At 39.0% G+C, this 22,716-nt stretch overlaps 2 protein-coding genes across 6 annotated transcripts in view; both read right to left on the minus strand.

Moving 5' to 3' along the window:
• The window catches only part of sema4ga (sema domain, immunoglobulin domain (Ig), transmembrane domain (TM) and short cytoplasmic domain, (semaphorin) 4Ga), a 32,361-nt gene extending 24,974 nt beyond the window's left edge, over positions 1-7,387 (minus strand). For both annotated transcript variants that reach the window (XR_008301411.1, XM_053232444.1), the window contains exon 1: positions 7,085-7,387. The gene's annotated coding sequence lies outside the window, so the exon portion shown is untranslated. The remainder of the gene's footprint in view (positions 1-7,084) is intronic.
• A 1,437-nt stretch (positions 7,388-8,824) lies between these two features.
• Positions 8,825-22,303, minus strand: slf2 (SMC5-SMC6 complex localization factor 2). Of its 4 annotated transcripts, XM_026941939.3 has the most exons (21): positions 22,139-22,303; positions 19,724-19,811; positions 18,879-19,318; positions 18,321-18,533; positions 18,175-18,208; positions 16,373-17,166; positions 15,551-15,630; positions 15,297-15,401; positions 15,050-15,217; positions 14,793-14,895; positions 14,235-14,322; positions 14,015-14,156; positions 13,788-13,875; positions 13,408-13,584; positions 12,429-12,523; positions 12,256-12,343; positions 12,016-12,138; positions 11,705-11,782; positions 11,061-11,147; positions 10,874-10,942; positions 8,825-10,501 (listed from the first exon to the last, which is right to left on the minus strand). In XM_026941939.3, the coding sequence occupies exons 2-21, from the start codon at positions 19,758-19,760 to the stop codon at positions 9,962-9,964; spliced, it is 3,549 nt and encodes a 1,182-aa protein (XP_026797740.3). In that variant the 5' UTR covers positions 19,761-19,811; positions 22,139-22,303; the 3' UTR covers positions 8,825-9,961. The 4 variants fall into 4 exon arrangements, with proteins under 4 accessions (XP_026797740.3, XP_053088418.1, XP_034158920.2 ...); XM_053232443.1 differs by lacking the exon at positions 19,724-19,811 and having other exon boundaries at positions 22,139-22,291; XM_034303029.2 differs by lacking the exons at positions 18,879-19,318; positions 19,724-19,811 and having other exon boundaries at positions 22,139-22,291.
• Between the last annotated feature and the right edge of the window lie 413 nt (positions 22,304-22,716).

The following is a 22,716-nucleotide window of genomic DNA, read 5'->3' on the forward strand; positions in this document are numbered from 1 at the left end:
ATTAACAACCTGTTGCGGTGTAACTTTGCACGTTCTGTGGATCATAAACAGAACATATCCTAGAGACGATCTTGTCACCTAGCTAGCTAGCTACAAACAAATATCTTACCTGTTCAGCAAGAAAAAGCCTAAAACTCCATCAGTTCTGAATCGTTTCTCTCTTATAGTGTAGTATCAGTCTCCCTCTCTCACTCCCATTTGCCTTGTTTTCATTCTCAAGTGATCTCACAAACTCTCTCACCTGATTGGCTGAGGCTCCTGCCAATCACCATGTAGTCAGACTTCTTTCATGCCTGAAGTTAGGGCATGATTATGTATGACATATGCGTATAAATTTCTGGCTACTTCCAACCTGGCACCCATGACACAGCTCTGACTACGAGTTACTGTTCAGGATTGTCAGGACGACTCACTGCAGCTCAGGAATATTCAATGAGAGGATTTTTTTAAACCTCTGAAAACAACCATGATGAATGAATCATTTTTGACAAGAAAAAAAATCTATGTAATTTAGCTTTTAAAAGGACTAGAAATATGACTATCAATGCTTGGTGGTTACTCGAGCACAAAAGCCCTGTAACACACACACACACACACACATCCTGCATGATCTGATTTAGAGGGACAGTTGTTCTACACTCCCACTGTTCCCTTCACCTCTCTCCCCATCGTTCTTACACACTCTGTCCTTCCCTTCTATAAACACTCCAGAACACTCCCTCTCTGTCTAAGATAAACACACGCTTGTTCCCATTAAACAAGCTTACGCACCAGATGAGAGCTGTTTTCTTTTCCTTCCTAACCCCTATCGCTCCCTAAGAGGCCATGCACCCAGTACCCTCTTAGTCTCTTTCTCCCGAAATCCCACACAACTAAATGCCAGGATCTGTGTCTCACTCTCTCTCTCTCTCTCTCTCTCTCTCTCTCTCACACACACACACACACACAGCTGCTGCATTACAGGAATCAGCAATACACAACGCTGAACAGTTACGTTGGTTCAGCATCGGCTGCTGTGTGTCTCCATGACTACCGTTGGGCTGTCACAGCTGGTTGTGAGTGTGGCGTACAGGTGCAGTGTAGCCGGCTTTTAATAACAAGCTGTTGCACAAGCAAAACAGGATGTGACAGGAGCCCAGGAATTTCTAGCACAATTACAACCACTGCCAAAATAACATCTAATCCCTTACTAGAAAGAGCAACCAGAACTGCAGGAACTTGCACGTCTGCTGCAGACAAACAACTAGGCATTCGTGACAGCAATTAGCTTATGCACTGTGCAAACATTTGTACATCTATGCATCTTATTCTAAGGTCTCTGAATGCTGTGCTTGACAAGCATGGATTTTTCACACCAAGCCAAAGCATAGCTATAGTCATAATGACTAGAACATATTGTCACTGTTGTAAGAAAAACTTTAAGGAAAGAAATGGATGTTTATGATAGCTGTTAACCTTGAAAAGCTTGAAGGTTTTCCTTTTGAAAATACTGTACAAAATTTCAATCTGTGAGGTGTCTGAAAAGTCAGGAAGCAATGGGAATATACTGAGAAAAATATGTCGATACAAATACGTTGAGAAAATCCGCAAAATCATCGTACAGCAGCTGAGAAGATGCGTAGAGTGTAAGGGGGAACATGTAGAGCATACGCTGTGAATAATAAATACAAAATTAGGCATATGTAGTTTTACTTTCATTTCTTCCTGACTTTTTGGACATCCTGTATTTGCAGTTATATAACAAAACATGTTTTAATAGAATTAAAACGTTTGAACATAACATCGCATTGTAGGTTTCGACTGATACATTTCAAAACAGCTGCTGGTTTACGGCATGACACCAAATCGATTTTTCTTTTTTCCTTCCATGACGCTGAAATTAAATTTGATCTTGTTACAAATCATTAGCTGTGAAAGGCTTGACAGACAGATTTCATAGCCAGAGTTTTATGGGTTTACTTTTTAATTCCAAAATAGTAAGCATTAGAGCATTTCTATCTGTCCATTAATAATGAAATATTCACACAATATAAAAGACAGCTTGCATTTTCAACTAAAAATGGAATTTTGAATCTTTCATTAAATTACCGTAAGATTTTTTCATGCTGGCTCAGTGTTTACTCACAGCTCCTGAGACAATATATCCACAGGACATAGTACAGAACAAAAACAGTTATCTGCGGTGTAAAACATAAGTGAAGGTATAAAGAATCTAAGAGGTTTCAAAATGACTTTCGACAAGCTGTGTGAATAAAATATGGCAATATTGTGCACTTATAGTTGGTCTAGAGACGTCTTTATAGAAGTCAGTCCAGAAAATCTAAACGCAGCACCTAGCAGGTATATCTCACAGGCCACACTGTCAAACAATGCTAAAGTGAGTTAAAGGAGATATAAATAGGGTGGAGGAGGAAAAAGAAATCCAACTGTCAGTATTACAAAAGCTACCCACATTCGGTTTCACGCCCACAGCAATAACCCTTCAGCACGTGCCTAGAACAGGTACAATAGAGAATGTTTTGGAAACCTCAACTCCTCTAACACCTCTAATGTATTCAAATCTGACACTTCAGATTGCACAGAAAGATATAGCTATCTTACTACATCTGAGAACTTGAAAACCTGAGAACCTGATAATATTTCACAGAATTCTACCCCAAAACAGATTTAATCCAATTTTAGATGGTCATAATATCCCAGTTTATCACATCATCATCATCTGAGCTGCATTATTTAACATTTTAAATGCCTCACAAAGCATCCAGGTTAATCATGAAAAAAAAAAAAAAACCTTTGCATAGCATGAACTTGGATTTAGAATTTAGCAAGTAGGGTCTGCTGGCAGCTCAGCTGGGACGAGAAGCCGCATGTATGTTTAACCAGCTGTCTGTCACACTGAATACATACATCCTCACGTCTGAAAGGTCAGTCCTCCATCAGCCACTCATACAGAAAGAGCTCATATTAACCACAGCTGCCCTTCAGATTGTCACTACACCAACATGTTGAATAGAAACAGTCGATTACTACACTGTAATAAATTGCTGTAAATTTGGGTTGCCAGTAAAGTACTGTAAAATTTACAGTAAACAACTGCAAAATATATTTACAGTTAAGTACTATAATATCTTAATGTTGTATAAAATGACACATAGCCCAGCACACTTGCTCATTTGGCTGATGCAGGATACAGCTGAGTTGAAGGTTACGGGTCTTACCCACCCATGACAGCTCGGCAGTACTGGGATTGGAACACACAACCTTCCGAGCTGTGACTCCAAGCCTTAACCTTAACTACACCACAACACCACCACAGCTAGCTTGCACTGATTCAACTACTTCTAGCACTGAACTGATGCCACTAAAAGATTGCAGTGGATCAGTGCAAGGTAGTTGTGCTAGCTGTGGTAGCTCAGTGGTTACGGCTTCGAGTTACAGATAAGAAGGTCATGTGTTCAAATCCCAGCACCACCAAACTGCCTTTACTGGATCCTTGCGCAAGACCCTTCAGCTCAGCTGTGTCCTGCATCAACGTACTGGGTTATGTGTTATTTTATACTACGTATGATATTACAGTACTTTACTGTAAATGTTTTAAGGGTCCCTGGAGGACTAATAGTTAGGCCTCGGTGCTCTCACCGCTGCGGCCCGGGTTCGATTCCCAGCCAGGGAACCGACCTCAGCCACTGGAGCTGCGTGCAACAGTTCACTCTCAGTGCTGGTCACAAGCCCGGATAAAATTGGGGAGGGTTGCGTCAGGAAGGACATCTGGCGTAAAAACTGTCAAATCAAATATACGGACCAATGAGCCACTACGGCAACCCCTAACGGGAGAAAGAACAACTGTAAATGTGTTTTACAGTTATTTACTGTAAATTTTACAATTCTTTATTGGAAACCCAGGTTGCCAGTAAATTACTGTAAAGTCTACAGTAAATCTTTACAGTGTAACTGTATTTCATTAATGAAATCTTTTCAATAATGTTAACAATTTAAACAAACTAAAGTCTACTGTAGCAGCATAATTTAGTTCAATTCTGATACTCTATGTAAAGCCATGTTGACAAAAAAAAAAAACAGAATCCGAATCAGCCATGGTGAATACAATGATGACTGACATTATTAACAAGGCTGGCTTTGACATGTTATAACTGCAACATTACTGATTAATAAAGCCTTTCTTTGTTAGTTAGTATCATGTTTTAATGAAAGCTCAATGTATCTACAGAATCCTTTCTTGCACATAAAAATGCCTGACTGAAAATAAGGCACTGTGTTTGCTTGTCTTGATACAAAATGATCCATGCTTATTTACTGACTTGAGGAGGCTGGGAAGCCTTGTTCTTTTCCCATAAAGGATAGAAAAGGGACTCTGGTGAGCTATATAAGGAATTAATGGAGACAAAGTGGTCACATTAGCCGTTCTTTGGCAAAAAATAAATAATAAGAAGAATGATGTCTTTCTGTTTTTTTCTATGGTTCTCTCATAGGCTAAAATAATTACTCCCCAAACAGAGAGCTCTATTTTTATAAACTTTAATTAACTGTTAATTATATTTTGGCCATTTTGCCACATTATGCAGTCACATGAAGCCCCCTATGTTTAAAACTCAATAGCTTTTTTTTTTTTAATTATAAAGTAAAGTAGAGCCTATAACTAGTGCCAGTGTTAGCATGATTAAGCCTTGTTCTGTGCAGTTTAAAAAAGGATGACAGATTTGTTGTTTTATGAAGTTATTACGCTTCAGATGACAAGCTGCTATTTTGAGCAGCATCCGTATAAAGCGAGACAGAAGGGCTGCTTCACATCAGCGTTGGAGCACGTTGAGTTTAACAAGTCAGGATGCATGAAGGAACATTTAGTCACAGAAACCTAGTACCTGATAAATTTATCTTCTAGGTCTGGTGTGAAGCTCGACCCCACACCAGGAAAATGTCACAGCGCTGTTTTATAGCTAAAGTTTTTCATAAATTACCTACATAAAATTACATGAGTAAAACCTAAATTGTGTCAAGTCAGAACACTTATATAGTCACTTAAACAAGCTTTAGGTGTTAATTAAATTAAATATTTTCCTGTAGTGTTTCAGAATGCTTTTTATATTGAATTGCAGTGTAAGTAAATTCAATTCTTTCTAAAAGCTTTCCATCTAACATGCTTTCCGTCACTGCTAGAATAACAATGTTATTACAGTGATTATCCTTCCCCAGGCCTGTAGACAAACAGCTCTGCAGTTTAGTATTGGATTGCCTACTATTATGCAGTAAGTACATTTACCACACCTGATTTAACTCATCACCTACTACCAAGCCCGTTGTGAGGTCAGCTAGGTGTGCTAGTGCAAAGAAAACACAATGCACATCCGGTACTGAGTTTGGGAACAACTCCTCTATCGCACGCCCGCGCTGGCCACTCTCAACTGCACATGCCTTATCTGATATGAATGCACTGTCCACACAACACACTACCATCAGGATACTTAAAATTGCAAACTTTCCATGGCATATGATAAACTGTCTTTCATAAATGGCAAAAAGAAAAAAAAACAATCAGCAAGTACAATTTCAAACATTTTATCTCATAATATCTGTCTTATACAAGTGTGATTAAAAGTTATATTTCAACATTTTTGCTCAGAAAGAAACTACGACTGTAACGTATTCTGAGAAACAGATGAAAGGTGTCAGAGTAAGTTTAGTTTTGTACCAGAAAAAAAAAAAAAAAAAGACTTTATATCAAGGCCAGCACAATGGCACAGCAGGTAATGTTGTGGGTTCCAGGTTCGATCCTGAGCTCGGGTTATTGCCTGTGTGGAGTATCACATGTTCCCTCTGTGTCCGTGTGGATTTCCTCTGGGATCTCTGATTTCCTCCCACCTGCAGCGGTAACTCTAAATTGAACAGTAGGTGTGTGTGTGTGTGTGTGTGTGTGTGTGTGCGCATGCATGGTGCCCTGTGATGCACTGATGTCCTCGTATTCTCTCCTCTAACCCAGTGTTCCTGGGATAGTCTCTGCATCCACTGAAACCCTGACTAGTATTAAGTAGCAACTGAACATAGATGGACGGAGGTATTTTGAAAAGATTCAACTTACTTTATAGGCATTAAAAATGTAAAATCCAAACAAAAAAATGCAAAGTGGTGTAAAGTACGTTGCTTAAACTGCTTAGTAGTTCACAGGGTATACGCGAATAGACAGAAGGTACTAGGTTCAAATCCTAGAACTGCCAAGAAACCACTGCTAGAAGCTTAAATGACCTGTTCAGCTCAGTGATTGGATTGTATTTCTCCTCACTTAAACATGGCTTTGTAGAAAACTTTCTGCTAAATCAGTAATAACTGCAGGACCCCTGCCAGTCCTTTCTTCCTCTCCATGCTGCTCAGTGCACATGCAAAGTCTCTGTAGTGTTCTGACCTGATGCTCATCAGACACACACCACAGGCAGATCTAACATGACCAGTGGAAATAAGGTCATCATCAACTTCAGTCTGGTTGGGAATCATTTACCAAATCAAACAAGCTAGAGCTGATCACATATTATCTATCAGAATACAATGAACTAATGCAACTAACACTAAGCTAGCACTGCAAAATTCCTACACTACAAGTATAATTACAGTAATCATTACAGTCTACATTATCCATCATGTGGACAATGCTGTTTGCACTGCAGTGTTGCTTGTGTTTGAGCTGCAATCCAGTCGCATCGAGAAGGTAAATAAGATTAAACTCAGTTACTGGATCAGTCAGCTATGACTATCTACCTGCCTTTAATAATTAACCAAGTCTCTCACTGGGACTACAGGGTAAAGGGCTTGATCGATCATTAACATGAAGGAGAGAAAAAAAGGTAGCTACATTCATTTTCAGTTGATTCAAGAGTTTATAGGACGTATATACAGTTTGATCATCAACCCAAGGCTAGAAAAAGCACTTTTAGGACCTGTGGGAAATACCAGTTACACTACAGAGCATTTTAATTAACTACCACAACAACGTTAAAAAAAAAGTTCATTTCATTCGAAAACTATGAATTATTAACTGTGACGTTTATAAAATATTTAAAACCTCTGTTCAACTTACCTTGCTGTGGTTCAGTTTTGTTTTCACTCTTCAATTCTGGAGCAAAAAAAAAGTCCACACTAAAATAAAGCTCCTGAGATTTGAACAGAGAAACTCAAACTGCGATGCGTCTCAAGCTGAAGCTCTTCTCTCTCTCTCTCTCTCTCTCTCTCTCCCTCTCTCTCTAACCCAAACGCCTTCCTATTGGACGCAAAGTGCGCTATCTAGTGTGACCATTATTTTTCACATGCCATACAGTACACAGAAAGGAGATCCTGTTGACTAGGAGCAGTTTAGCTTCAGGCGTAAACGTTTACTCGCTCAGGTAGATAAGCCACGCCCTCCTACGCAACGGCCACTTCCGCAACCGGTTCTAAATAAAGCAGGTGCTCGTTTAAAAGCTTCCCGCGTAAACAGACTCACAGCAAAGTTATGGCCACAAACAAAACAAAACAAAACAAAACAACATTGACACGAGAAAGGAAAAGATTCTCAAGTCAAACAGATGTGCTGAGATGGACATACTGTGGTTAGTTAGCTTAGTAAGAAACCTTGTTGGAATAACATTACAGGTAGGAGGCGGAACAGAAACCTAATAACAGTCTCACAGAACACGCAGAAAAAATACTATCAACCATCAGAATGGGGAAAATCCTGATCTTTAACCATGGCATGGTTGTTGGTGCCAGATGGGCTGGTTTGAGTATTTCAGAAACTGCTGATCTCTTGGGATTTTCACACACAACAGTCTCTAGAGTTTACATGGTGTGATAAACAAACAAACAAACAAACATCCTGTGAGCGGAGGATCTGCAGGCTGAAACACCTTGTTGATGAGAGATCAGAGGAGAATGACAAGACTGGTCTGAGCTGACAGGAAGTCTATAGTAACTCAAATAAGCACTCTTTACAACCGTGGTGAGAAAAAAAGCATCTTAGAATGCACAACACATCAAACCTAGAGGTAAATGAGCTACAACAGCAGAAGACCACATTGGGTTCCACTCCTGTTAGCCATGAACAAGAATCTGAGGCTAGCATGGGCACAGATTATGGACACAACCGAAACTGGACAGTTGAAGACTGGAAAAAGACCAGTTGATTTTTTATTTTTTTTTCTGATCTTCAACTGTCCAGTTTTCTTGAGTCAGTGCTCATGATAGCTTCAGATTCTTATTCTTGGCTGACAGGAGTGGAAACTGATGTGGTCTTCTGCTGTTGTAGCCCATCCACCTCAAGGGCTGATGTTTTGTGCATGCTGAGATGCTTTTCTTCGCACCACGGTTGTGCTTATTTGAGTTACTCTATCCTTCCTGGCAGCTCGGGCCAATCTGGCCATTTTCCTCGGATATCTCTCATCAACAAGGTGTTTCCACACACAGAACTGTCGCTCACTCAATGTTTTATGATTTTCGCACCATTCTGTGTAAACTCTAGACACTGTTGCATGTGAAATTAGCAGGAGATCAGCAGTTTCTGAAATCCTCAACCCAATCCATCTGGTACCAATATCCATGCCATGATCAAAGTCATAGAGATCACACTTTTTCCTCATACTTATGTTTGATGTGAACGTGATGATTTTTTTGCATTGCAGTGTTCCTAATAAAGTGGATGGTGAGTGTATACCAAAAATCGTTAGAACTGTCACGAAAGCAAACAAGAAGCCCATAACAGCTATATTTTGCTGAGCTGAGTAATGCACAGGTATTCATCTTATTTTTTTTAAAACCACTTAAAGAGAGAAAAAAAAAACATGCATCAATACAAAAATGTAATTATCTTTATTTTACAAATTACCCAGTGCAATAAGATTGGTATATTACACACACATAACAACACATATTTAATCTGGTCCTTTCTATGCCAAGTTTTATACATGCTAGTTAAAGCTGAAGATTGCAGATAAATTTATACAAAATTTCCCCAGGAAAATCACAGAATCTTGAGACCACAGTTTCATCCAGCTAAAGCAGTCCTGGGGAATTTAATCAAAGTAAAGCACTGCACTACGGATTTTAAGTGGAACATTAAAGAAATTTATAATACAAAATAACTATAATAAATGTAAAATTTCTAAATATAAAATGGCTTCTGTAGTTGTATCTACCATCCAGTATTAGCCTCATCAATTATATATTGTTTAGCCATGAACAATGCAAACATGTAAACAGAAATTATTGGGCCATTAAAAAAATATTTTTAATGTGATGTAAAAAGTGCTTTAAAATTTATCTTCATGTATGTCACCAACTGTGTATCTATGTTCTGTGGTTGTAAACAGCCACAGAAACATATTAAGGTGAATTTATTTTGCTCTTTCTTATTTCTTTTCAGGGATATAGTGTACAGTATATATACAGTATATACACACACACACACACATACACATACACACATACACACATACACGTACATACACACACTGTTCCCTGACACATCAGATATCTTGGCAAAATGTAAAAAAGCAAAACGTAAATAAAGATTACTAAGATATCAGCAGCTTAAAGATGAGAAACCCTGTGGCAGTGACTGAATAAGGAAAAAGCCCCCTCTACAGGGTTGTTAAGGCAGTACAGTGCATCATGCTTATTATAAAATTTGGGAGAGAATAAGTGTTCTTTCATACTGTAGCACAGTGACTTGAACCAAGCAAGTAAATGCCTGGTACAGTTGTATTGACAACTACAACAGAGCATATATGTGGACAGCCTAAGATTACCTAAAGAGTGACATGGGGAAACCTGCTCTCCACTCATTCACAAATTCTTAGGAGTGCATAGCTTAAACTCTGTGTGAGGCTTACATTTGTATGATGCTGCCCTTTCATGTAACATTAGTTATGTCTGGGTGATACAGGAAAGCAGGGCAACCATGTCCAGATGTCAATAAGCGACTCTATTCATCTAAGAGTAACTCCTCATTTGTTTTCTCTAACATATCTGCATGCTTCTCTAAAAGCTCTAGTACCTCAGGCTCATCATTTTCTCCCCCCGCAGGATCTACATTTCTATCTAGAGACTCATCATCTTTAAGAAGCTCTTCTTCTCTTTTAATGAGGTCTTCCTCCTCATCACTCTCTACTGACCCTTCAGAACTTCCTCCTAGTAGTTCTTCATCTATTGCCATATCATCTTTCGTCTCCTCTGCATCTTTGTCATCCAGGTTTATCAAGCTTTGCTTCTCTTTTATGTCAGCCGAAACCTCCTGTAACTCTTCAATCTTCTCTCGAATCTTTTCAACACTGTCCTCTAGCTTTTCCTCACTCTCCATTGATACTTCATCTTTCTCCTCCATGCACTCTTCCTCATCTGACTGGACAATGTCAGACTCCTCACTCAGTGACTCCTCTGTGTCTCCCTGCTCAGTGAATTGGCTCTCTTTCTTTGTGGGCATTTCATCCTCAGGAAGAGGTTTCCAGTAATCATATAGCTTTCCCTGGGTTAAAAACAAAGAAAGTGTACAATTAAAACTCAAAAAAATATGAGTTCAGTGATATCGGATCGAATGACTAAAATCACAGATACACCTGACTGACGGCCCAGCACTACACTGACAGACAGCCATGTCTGGGTAGTTATCTTATAGTTTTGAGTGCTGCCTGGCCACATAACTGCTTACAATGATATAAATTCCTCGTCTCTTAAAGAAGACTGACTGCACAATTCAGCAGTGTAGTGAGCTTTGCTAGCCTGGTAATCAAGGATACTGGAAAAAACTGGAAAACCAGACATACACGATAACAGGAATACAACAGACCATTTTCAGTCACTCTGGAGTTAATCATCAAATATACAAATAAGATCATACCTCCTGGGGTCTTGATCTCTGGAGCAGCACCTGCCATTTGGTATATATTCTAGCAACAAAGTCTTTTACCTGGGGAAAAAAAAAGCAAAGAAATATGTGATGATTATGGTTTTCTTTCTTTTTTTAATTTAAGTGAGGGTCAATAGGTAGGGGAATCATTTATGGAAGTTAATGGACATTACTTTACCTTACTCCTGTAAAGCATTTTCTCACTCTCCCTGATGTCACATTTAACGTGTTTCTCTAGTTCAGCAGACAGTAGCAGCAGCTCGTTCTGAATGACAGACAGACATCACTGTGTATAACTGCCTAACTAATACTCCTATGGAACGCAGGGAAGTACTGTGTTCTTGTAACAGTCTGCATTATTAAAACTACCACCACTTTACAGTTAAATTAACTATGCACATTCTGTTAGTTATGCCAAACCCAAATGGTGGACTGTGAGTACGGCTACTATTCCTTTATCAGTGTCAAAAGACAAGCAATAACTGTTTAGTGTCTCGGTGCTCAAAAGACCAGAACTGCTATTTCACTGTTATTCAAATCTGACATTGAGCGCTTACATTGCAGAGAACACATTTAAAGCTCACAGAATTCCACTCTTCCACCCACAAACTATCCATTAACATAAGATTTATAAACTACAGCAATTTATTCCTTCTTAGATTTTTTAAAAGGAAAAATGTCATCCAGATTTTTAGGGTGTTAGCAATAGAGAGAGACAAAGTGCAGCTGTCTCTACTGACAGGACTATTCAGTGTCTTATTAATACACATACACACACACACATACAAAGAAAGAGATACTGAACAGAGATGTGACACTTACTCTCTGTTTTGAGGGTAAAAACTCAAAATTGGAGGCTTCGTTTGTCAAAGCCAAAAGGCTGTAGCAGAGGTAATAAGCCTAAAGAAAACCAGCATTTCATGCGTAAGATAAATGTAGAAAATCCATTATCACAAATTAAAGAAAGACAAATTCTTACTGTGCTGCAATTTAAAGTAATCATAAATAGCAGTGATAATAAATAAATGTATAAAATACAAGTTAACCTGTATGTGAGCAACATTTTAAAAAATTAAGACACTCTTTAATATTATGGGGACAAATGTAACACAGCCCACATGCTCTCTGTTTACCTGTTGGTCTGGAGTGGTGGCACAGTCATCAGTCTCCTGCGGCTCTGTGGTCTTTGCAGCCATTAAGCCCTTTAAGAGCAAGGAGGGACGCATACGAGGTAGATAACATCTCAGATCAGACAGCTGTGGGCAGGACACAAATGTAAGAATATATTATTAGTAATTTAGTAAAGTTAGCAAGTTAGTCAGATCAAATCTGTAAGATTTTATCTAACCACAATATAACAAAGTAATTCTAACCTGAAATTCTGTGCATGAGGGTGTATAAGTGCATCTGTGGTTTAACAGTTTAGAGATGATCGACACGCTCACATGTCTCCTCAATTGCCTTCCCAGTGACATAAATAAAAAGAAATGTTAATATATTAAACGATATAAAAAGCACATACTTATTTTCATAGAATAACACTCACTTTCCCCGGCCACTGTGAGGTAGAAGCTGTACCAGCCGTCTGAGGTTGTGGTGATCCTCACTCAGATTAGTAATGGCCTGGCAAACCTGAGACAACTGCACATACAGAGCAGAGGACCACAGTGAGAGATAACACAGAAATGTATGTGGTATGTGTTTATCGGTCTGTACAGTCAACGCTTGCAAAGCAAAACAAGATCAAAGTGTACAAAAGCCTGTATGCTGCTGGATTAAGGACTTTAAATGCTACCACCGGTGCTTCCCACACACAGATGATACTTTGGCACTGCGCCCAGGTATACTGATGACCTCAAAAGTATATTTTCTCCTATTTAAATAAATTTGCATTCATTCATTTACAGAAAGCAATGTGCCTTCTTTCCAATCTGGCATGTGGTATGAATGCAGCATGGGGTGAGGGGAAAGGAGAGAGAGCGAGGGAGAGAGAGGGGATGGGGGGCGGCGGCAGCGCAGCGCAGCAGCAACACAAACAGAGAATAACCAGCTCCCTGTTAATTCATGTATGTACATTATCCTGCGATTATTTCTAACTAGGAATTTCCAATTATAAGGAATCTGTATCTGACCAAAAGAGGACAGTCTACTGGAATACTGTAATATTGTATTTAAAACATTAACAGGGAAATATTGAGCAATTTTATGCATGTTTCATTAATTTTAAAGGACAACAAATAAATGACTTAAAAGGGAAAAATGAAATGGTAACTCCAATAATTATAACTTAAATATTAATTTTATGTAAAATCACAACTGCCGTCAACAATGCAAATACAGAGGACATAAAGCTAAAATTTAATGGTTATGTCAGTTTCAGGACAGGTGAGCTGAAAAAGTTGAGTGTGTAGAAGAGAGACAGACAGACAGAGAGAGAGAGAGAGAGAGAGAGCAATGGCAATAAAGCCACTTGACTTGTGATATGATTATGTTAACACAGATCTTGTTCTGGTACAGTGCCTAACCTGTATTTCCCAGTGTGTCATGTTGTTGAGGAGGTGCTGTAGCAGGCAGCTGAGGTCTCCAGTGGGCAGCAGCTGTAAACGTGTCTCCAGACTGACCCTACACACCACTGTTAACATCAACAGCAGCTCCTCATCACTGTACACCCTTGGACACAAGGCTGCACATAGTGCCAGGTACTACACAAAGACACAGAATCACACAGAGACACACAGAGACACACAGTCACACAGAGACACACAGAGACACACAGAGACACACAGAGACACACAGAGACACACAGTGACAAAATCATGGTTGGTATTAAATAAATACAGCACAGTTTATCAAATCACGAAATTCTGTAAACATACAAATCATACTGTATCTTTTCTAAAATTACCTTGATAATGTTCTCAAAATTGTGCTCTGGAAATGTGCCACCTTCTTTCTCACTTCTTGTACCATCAGGCTGGATTTCCAAACTCTCGCTAGCAAAGAAAAGTAAACTCATTACCATGTTTATAAATGAATTGGAAATAGTGGTAAAGATGTTTTAAAGTCCAAAAATGACAGTAAGTGAAATGCTGACAGGGGAGGTGTTGAATGGAGCAGAGGCTCAGGACTCACAGCAGATCTCCCTCAGTGAAAGGGGGTTGTAGATCCTCCAATGGAAACAAACTGATAAATGACACACCCATGTTGAGGAAGACTAGAGCAACATCCTGTATACTGGGCACCCACACCTCAAACTTCTTATTGCTTTTCTCCACTACAATACATGAACAGCAGAAATTGTAAATACATACGCTGGTAACACAGAGCACTCTCGAGTCACATCATAGCATACCTATCTGTTGAGCAGCAGATAAGGCAATAGTCGTCATGGCCTGAAGAATCTGTGCACAGATGATGGGGTTTGGGTGGACTGACATCATCTGTCATTTAATTCAAGAGTCAGTGTTATTACAAAAATGCACATCTGCACTATCTAAACAAACAACAAAAGAAATATATAAGACATAATTACATCTCATTCATAAGAATATGAATTCACAAGAATATGAGATAAATAAGCCTACATTTGCTTAATAGAATACACTATTCACCTAACACATGTATCATCAACATCACTGTAAGACAGTTATTTATGGAATTCAACAACTGCCCTTAGGCTTCAACAGTGTTTCAAGTATACAGATTTTCAAGCAAGCAGACAAAGGTATCAAAACGCTTGTACATAATAACTGCCCAAACACTACATATGCTGTGGATGGAGATTAGAGTGAAAAATGCTGGAGTATTTCATTAATGCGTGAGCATACTGACTCAGTTTAGTGCACCTTGTGTGACTGAATGGAATGGTATGGTGTGTATCCAGGATATGTTGTGATGTAGAACTCGTTACCTGAAAAAGCCAGCGGGTGACCTGAGGCTGGCAGGGGGAGGATGAGTAGGCTCTTCTAAACAAGCCTGCACTCAGCAGCAGCAGAAGCTGTTCTGAATGCACTCTGCACAGAGAGAAACAAGCATTCAACAAAAGGAAGTCTCATTAGCCATGTGTTTCTTAGACTGTCGAATCAGGTTGTGTAGACTAAGAAGATAAGCTTTCACATCTATTATCATAAAGCATTTATGTTCCTCATAGGTAGGTTCTGATCCTACTGTAGCAGAGTCTGCTGCGCTCTGTTGTTCGGGGTAACACCCATCTTCCTCAAGTCCAGACTCTGATGGTTGAAGAGTCGGCCAGAGTTGGTGAGAGTGAACACTTCCTCTCCAGGGTGGATGTCTCTTATGACGCATGAGGTAACTGAGAATCTCTGTAAGAATTCCCTGTAGAACAAGGACAGCTGACAATTTGCATAACTGCTTCAAACTTTTCAATACTCCAATGTGTAAATAGCAACAATACCTTTGCTCATGTGAAAGTCCTTCTTCTGCATTTTCATCCTCTTCATCCAGTTTTAACAAGTCTTCTTTACAAGCTTGTAGCAGCTGCATTTCAAGCTCCTTAGATCTATGAAGGAAATTATGGGTTAATTACACCGTAACCAAAGTTACAATATCATGAGACTTTTTGCATTGCAAATGGTATTAAAAATGGCTTCTTTAGATGATGATGTGCATGGTTAGATCAGGACACGTACAACACATTTCCTGACTTACTTTCGATTCTGCTCCTTCTCCTTCAGCATTTGCTCCAATGTGTTCTTGTAACTTGTAGTCTTATTTTTAAGATCCTCTGGCTAAGAGAAAAGAAATAATTGTAGATCAACCTACTCTGCCTTTTTTCTACTTTCTGGGATATGTTGTCTCAAAAGGTTGTTTGTAAAACCTAAGATAAATTATTATGGTTGTTCTTTATATGGAATACAATGAACTATTTTGATTATTTAAAATTATGAAATTCAAAAAATGTAAATCTGCCTGAAAAGATTGATTATAATTTTTTAAGCCTTCGTAAAATTTCAGAAAATAGCAAACATCCACAGGGTCATTTGTTTAAAGTTATAGTCAGCAAATTCATAAGTTCATTGAAGCCAGCTATTTTAAAATTGCAAATTGGAGCAAATCTGGCCCCTCCCTCCAGTGTTCCCTCCAAAGCCATATCTGCAAAACAGAAGCTAAAGCTAGAATGCCTGAATGCTAGTGCAAGAGGGGGACATGACTGATAGGCCCGACTGATTCAATGTTGGTAGTTCACATAATATATATATATATATTTTTTAAAGAGCCTGGGGAATCCACAGAGTGTTATTCTTCTGAGTAGATATTTTATAGCTTGCTGTTTTCTGAACTGACAAAATGGCTGACCCTGCCTTTACAGCTTGAAGGCAAGATTCATCATGGCCTGCAGAATCTGTGCAGTTGAATTAGAGAAACTTTGACGTGTGATTTTCATCAATCAGTTTTCCAGCTATTTTAATTATCAATGCACCACTACTTTGTTAATATATTAATTTAAAATGTGTGCTGATGTGAGCTTACAGCAACTTTAAGGCCTGGAGTGCTGGGCTCAGAGAACGTCGCCTTCTCTGGACTGGCGGGCACACGGGTGCTGCGCTCTAGGATCTCCTGAAAAGACAGCAGATGATCCTCCTTGCTACTATGGCTGCTGCTGAGGCTGAGAGCACAGCTGTCCAACCCCACATCCTCGCCCAGGTCCAAATCTAGAGGATCATTCCACACCAGGTCGCTCTTCTCCTCTACATCCTTCCTGGCTCTGGTAATGGTCTTTGAATCGTGTGAGCCCATGACGTCCTGAGAGCTGGGTGAAGTAACTTTTGGTTGTTGGAGAGGACAGCTGATCTCAAAGCTATCTGTAATGCCAGGCAAAGAACTTGTGTGTGAGGAGACAGGGGAACCACCTTCTCCCTGTTTCTGGTTTGGTTTGCTGGAAAGTGAGGGGCAAGGGTCAGCAGTGGCTGTGTTACTTATAAGACATTTATTTTCAGTAGACCTTCTCATCTCTTCTTTTTGATGGCTTTCTGTCCTTGGTTCTTGAAAAAGCTGTTTGGCTACATTGTTTGAAGCCTTTATCCTGTCTCCAGTACGATTATTTAATGCTGGGGAGCGTTTCTCATTTAGAGTCAGCACAGGCTCATTAAATGTCTTCAAGAAGGCACGTTTGATAAACTTTGGTGGTGAGCTGAAATGGGAAGAACTGCCACTAGTAGAAGATGGGGTAAGTAAAACTTCTTCCTGACACAATCTCTTGCCTTCCCCTTGTCTTTCTGCACTGGATTCTCTTCGTCTCTTCAGGGACAGAGATCTGCCACTTGCTACAAAAAAGACAAAATGCAGAAAAAAACTGAGACATGCCCTCAGTCCAAAATAGTGCCTTACTCACTATTCTCTATAAACCCCCATTTTAAATTTATACTCTATCCTCATTAAAGTGAATTATGGGTATTCGCTGACTTGGGGTGAAACCTTTTTGCAATAAATTATTGCAGTACATTGTGGGGTTTCATAAATACATATTCTCCACACTGATTTCGGAAAACTCCTAAACTAGTACTCCATATAATGAATAGAAGACAGTTTTACAGTTGGACACAGTTAAATATTGCACTGCTATGGAATGTCAAGTCAGGTTAAGTTGCTTTTATTGTCATCGTCATTTCAACCATATACAGCTGGTACAGTACACAGTGAAACGAGACAACGTTCCTCCAGGACCATGATGCTACATAAAACAGCAGAAAACTGTCTGTGACTACACAGAATGAACTAAAGACTACACAGACCTACACAGGACTACAAAAAGTGCAAATGTGCAAACAGAGCAAGACAAGTCCAAATTTTCTAAAACAGGACAATAGGAAGAGTAAAGTACAGTGCAGGGCAGACTATTACACAGTTCTACTGTGGCTAAACTTATTTATAAAATAAATACTCTTTTTTTCCCCACAGTATAATACTCCTAAAATAATCATCCATCCATCCCTCCCTCCATCTTCAGTATCTACTCTATCCTGATCAGGGTCTCAGTAGATACGGAACCAATCCCGGAAACACTGGGCACAATGCAGGAGAAGTGTCACCCCAGACGGAACGGCAGTCCATCACAGGACACCATTCACACACTCACTCACACCTACAAACAATTTAGCATAGCCAATCCACCGATCTGCAAGTTTTTGGACAGTGGGAGGAAACTGGAGAACCCGGAGGAAACCCATGCTAACATGGTACCCCCTAATAAGTATCCAAATATGGAATCTTCATGCAGAAACTATAGGGTGCTATGCAGTGTCAAACTGTAAGAACTTAAAGAAGGGATATACCTGGTGTAGTTGCCTGGTGATGCATGTGTTCTCCCTACAGCACAACACAATGAAATAACATGATCATATTAAAAATTCATGATCATAACCATATCATCATGTTGAAAGAATTACTTTTAACATAATTACTCAGAAAGCTCTCTTACCTGGCTAAGTGAAGGTGAGCTGTGATCCCCGATCGGCTTGTCCATCTTTTCAACAGACTGCTGGCTTTGCTGATTCACACTACTGTCAAGACTCTGTCTTCTCTGAGGGTTTGGTGGAGCTGACGCTTTGTGGCTCTCAGGCACAGAAGAGGAAATGGGAAGAGGATGCATCTTATGCTGAGTATTCCCTATCTGCACCACAGGCCTTCCAACCTAAATATCACAGATTAGAGTAGGTCTGGTAAAGGTTTATATTGCTATACATGCAAATATAAATGGCAGTTCTTATAAAAGACGGAGGAATTTTATTATGGCAGACCTCAAGTAAAACTGAGTTAGAAATAAAGAACTAAAAGATAAATAATAGCTATTGCCAGTCTAATTAATATACAACTATAGTTTGTGGTCTTCATAAGGAATACAGAGCAAGGAGGGTAGTATATAACTAGTACATTATAAACATATAATTAATAAACATGATAGAGACTGATAGAGGTAGATTTCTCCTATTATGAAAAATCGCATTATCTGAGGAATATCTGAATCTCTTTAAGTTACCTTCAAATTCTCATTCAGCTGCTTACAGAAAGCAAGGGCAAATTCTTTCTGTTTGTTATATGAACCCTGCCTTTGTAAAGGAGCATCTTTTTTACCAGCAGCCTGGCATGATCCGTCATTATTTAAGTGCTTGTTGTTGTTGTTGTTGTTGTTGTTAAATTGTACTTTTCTCATTGGTACATTGCAATTGGAGAGACTCTCCTGGACTCCTGCAAAGACCTTTTTGGAGTCTGAAGGAAAAGCTATAGCAGATCTATTCCTCCTTTCCAGCCCAGAGGTTTTATGAGGACGTGTGCATCTTAAGATTGGGTTTAAAGGTTTCAGAGTGTGTGCATGCTTTTTATTTGTCTCCTGAAATGAGCACTGTGGCACTGGGTGAGCTCTTCCTCTATCATCAGCCCTGTGACGTGGTGGACCACCAAGTGGAATTATGTCTTTCACTGGAATAGAACAAAGAGAAGGAGGAGTTACGTTCGCTCTACTCATGTATGATGCATTAGCTAAAGGAAGCACCATGTTACTCAGGAAACCCTGCACCGCACAGCCTAGCCTGAATGTCAGTTTTGCTGAAATGCTTAGATTTACATCTAGCAGCTGAACCTTGAGGATATACCCAGCCACCGAAGAAGCATACTCTTGCCATGCATGACCAGAAGGTCAGAGGTAGAGATTGCACCCGCTCTCAGTAGTCATCATATACATGTTGCTGCCATTAGTTGACACACAAATTGATGCACCATGCATGCTGCACAATGAACGTTAATCAGCTAAGTATATTTAAGGTAGAAAAACTATTGAATTAAACAGCCTTTCAAGTATATGCAACACTGAACTGCATCTCTCACCCAGCGAGGTGATGTGCTGCCTGAGGTTACTTTGCATTTTAAATTTGAAGAAAGCAAAGATGGTGTCCTTAGAAGTCTTCTAATTCATCTGGACAGAGACAAAGGCATGTAAGTAAGAGAAAATACCATAAAAGAAAAGTTTTACAACATTTTGTCTTGCACTGTCTTGTCAAAACATATTTCTGTATTGGTTTGCCAGTTAAGAAAAGGGTTTTTAAGAAAACTTTTTTTTTTTTTTTTTTTAGGAAAAGTGACAACTATTATCACTATCAAACTAAAGTGTGAAGTAAACATAAACATCTTATTTAATATCTGGAAAAAAACCCTAGTGATTAACTATAATGATGAGTGAACAGCTCATTGTCACATACACAATGGAAATTTGTCATTTTCAATGCAACAGTTTTTTTTCCTCTAAACTTCTCATTAAATTCTTCCTGTGAATAAGGAGACAGGTTTAAAATAGTTTTAAGGTTTGACGCTGGGCTGAGTGTGTCAGGAACTGCAACAGTGCTTGTTTTTTCAGCAGTGTTCTGTGTGTATCTGTACTGGTCCACTATCTAAAACACAGCCATCCAATTAAAGGGTCAGTAACTCAAAAAGGGTCACTGATACAAGAGATTAAAAAAGGCTGGTACAAACTGTGCTGATCGACACACAACCTACAGTCAGACAGGTGACAGTCCAAAGTGGGTCTGGCATTATTCATAAAATAAGCAAGTCAACAGATCGCAAGACCCCACTGCTTCATATCCAGGGCCACAAGTATGTATACATACACACAGATAGGAGAAAGGCAGTCAGAATAACTTTGGAGTGATTTGCATTGACCTGCCCTCTTAGCGGACCAAAAAAAAAAAAAAATACAAGCACAAAACCAGCAGTTTTTCCTTTAATTTGTCACCTGTTTATATAGGTGAGATAGGAATGCACATAAATCACTTGCTGTTACTTTATTATGGTCATAAATACTTTCAAACTGCATTTTGTAGTGACTTCTATACAGTCTGATTACTGTTAATATTTCTGTAAGGATGGCCCCTAAAATATGGTCTGAAATTCATAATACAACAAGTAATAACAATAAAGAACAAGCCATACACACCATTCTTACACCGTCACGTCTTTATTGCAGGGCTGGGAAATATAATATGATGACATAATACCGATATTGTCATAAATTATGTCAGAATGTACTTTCCTGTGTGTATCATGATATCGTTTTCTAACATTTTTATGCCTTTTAACTAACAATTATGGACTCTGACTGGAAGCAGCTGATTTGATGTTCAAGTTTTGTACAGCTTTAAATCTTTAAAAGTGCAAAATGTTAACCTTTTATATATCCTTTATATTGTGTCTCATAGAAATGTGTTCTAGTATTGTGATATTATATTTTGGTCGCATCGCCCACCCCTATTTGTACTGAACTGATTATTTAAACAGTCAAAGTCTCTAATGTTAAAAATATGTGAACGCTTTACATTAACTAATATTTACTAGTATATTTAATAGCAATAATTCAATTCAATTTTATTTGTATAGCACTTTTAACAATGGACATTGTCACAAAGCAGCTTTACAGAAATAAATGGATTCAAAATATATTGTAAATATTTTTCCCTAGTGAGCAAGCCAGAGGCGACGGTGGCAAGGAAAAACTCCCTGAGACAATATGAGGAATAATAATAGCAATATTTAATAATAATAATAATAATAATAATAGTAATAATAATAATAATAATAAATCCTTCTGCAGAAGCAGGTAGAACTCATTTTGTCTCAACCCTCTATACTGTATAATGTCCATTAATGATGTGATGTAATGAAACCTTTATTTATCAATACATTAAGATTATATTTTAGGAGCCATCTTAAAGGAGTGAGAAACCTGTCTACAGGTTTAGTTACACTCTCTACAGCATCCTTCCAAGTCGCCATCCAGATCAGTGTCATCAGACCTGACTGAACTCAACACTTCAGGCCAGAAACAGTGCACTTTCACCTGTGCACAGAATACACAGCCACTAAATTTCCCATGAGCACATGCAGGTAAAGTTCCTGGACATATTCCACACTCTGCACTGTAGTGTTAGCTGACAGTGCTATTAAACCCTCAGTTCCCCAAACAAACTCAGCCGGTTAACTAACTTCCGCTTGTGCAGAAAAAGACAAGTAGCTCACTTTTACCAGATATTGCAGCACGTATCAAATACTGCTCTTCTGAATTAAACTGAACAATAGGCTTGAGGCTAACATTTTCACAGCTGAATCAGTAACTGCATGTCTCCTGTCCGTGTAAACACTGGCTAGTTTGTGTTAGCCACTCAGCTAAGCAGGTAGGTCAGGTTCGCTAACTACAGACAACCAGGTCCTTTAGCTACATTTGTTTTAACGGCAGAATTAAATCCGTACCTTCACTACATTCTCGTGTCAGAAGGAAGACGAAAATGAAAGGTCAGCCACAGTTTTTTTTTTTTCCAACCGTGCCTCTGAATGACATCCGTGTGAAATAAGCAAAATTTCGCCCTCACTCTAAGAAGCCGCCATCTATCAGTGGGCGGAGTCAGCGCAATTTCGTTTCAATTTCTAAAAAAAGTCCCGCCCCGTGCGGGGATTGGCTACTGAGAGCAGCACGCCGATAGGACGGTTGAGACGTCCTTCATCTCACAGTGGTCATGGCGACAAAATAGTGCAGCTAAGTGAAATGGTGCTCTGTTCACTACTAACGACAAAGTGTGTTCATGGTGTTTTATTTATTAGTAGGGTTCGTTCTTTGGACGCGAATTTATTACAGTACACTGTGGGATTTCAGAAGAGCACAGGACATTCTCCACAATGCATTCATGAGTGACTACTTTCACAGCTTTATCCAAATTAAAGTATGCTGCAGATACTAGATTTTGCCTGTAGAATAAAATATCTTGTATTTATTTCATCAGAGTACTGTAAAATCATGCCACTTTTATTTTACCTTTTGTTTAAACCATTTT

Source organism: Pangasianodon hypophthalmus, chromosome 3 (assembly GCF_027358585.1).
Source record: "Pangasianodon hypophthalmus isolate fPanHyp1 chromosome 3, fPanHyp1.pri, whole genome shotgun sequence".
In the NCBI taxonomy this organism is placed as follows: Eukaryota; Metazoa; Chordata; class Actinopteri; order Siluriformes; family Pangasiidae; genus Pangasianodon; species Pangasianodon hypophthalmus.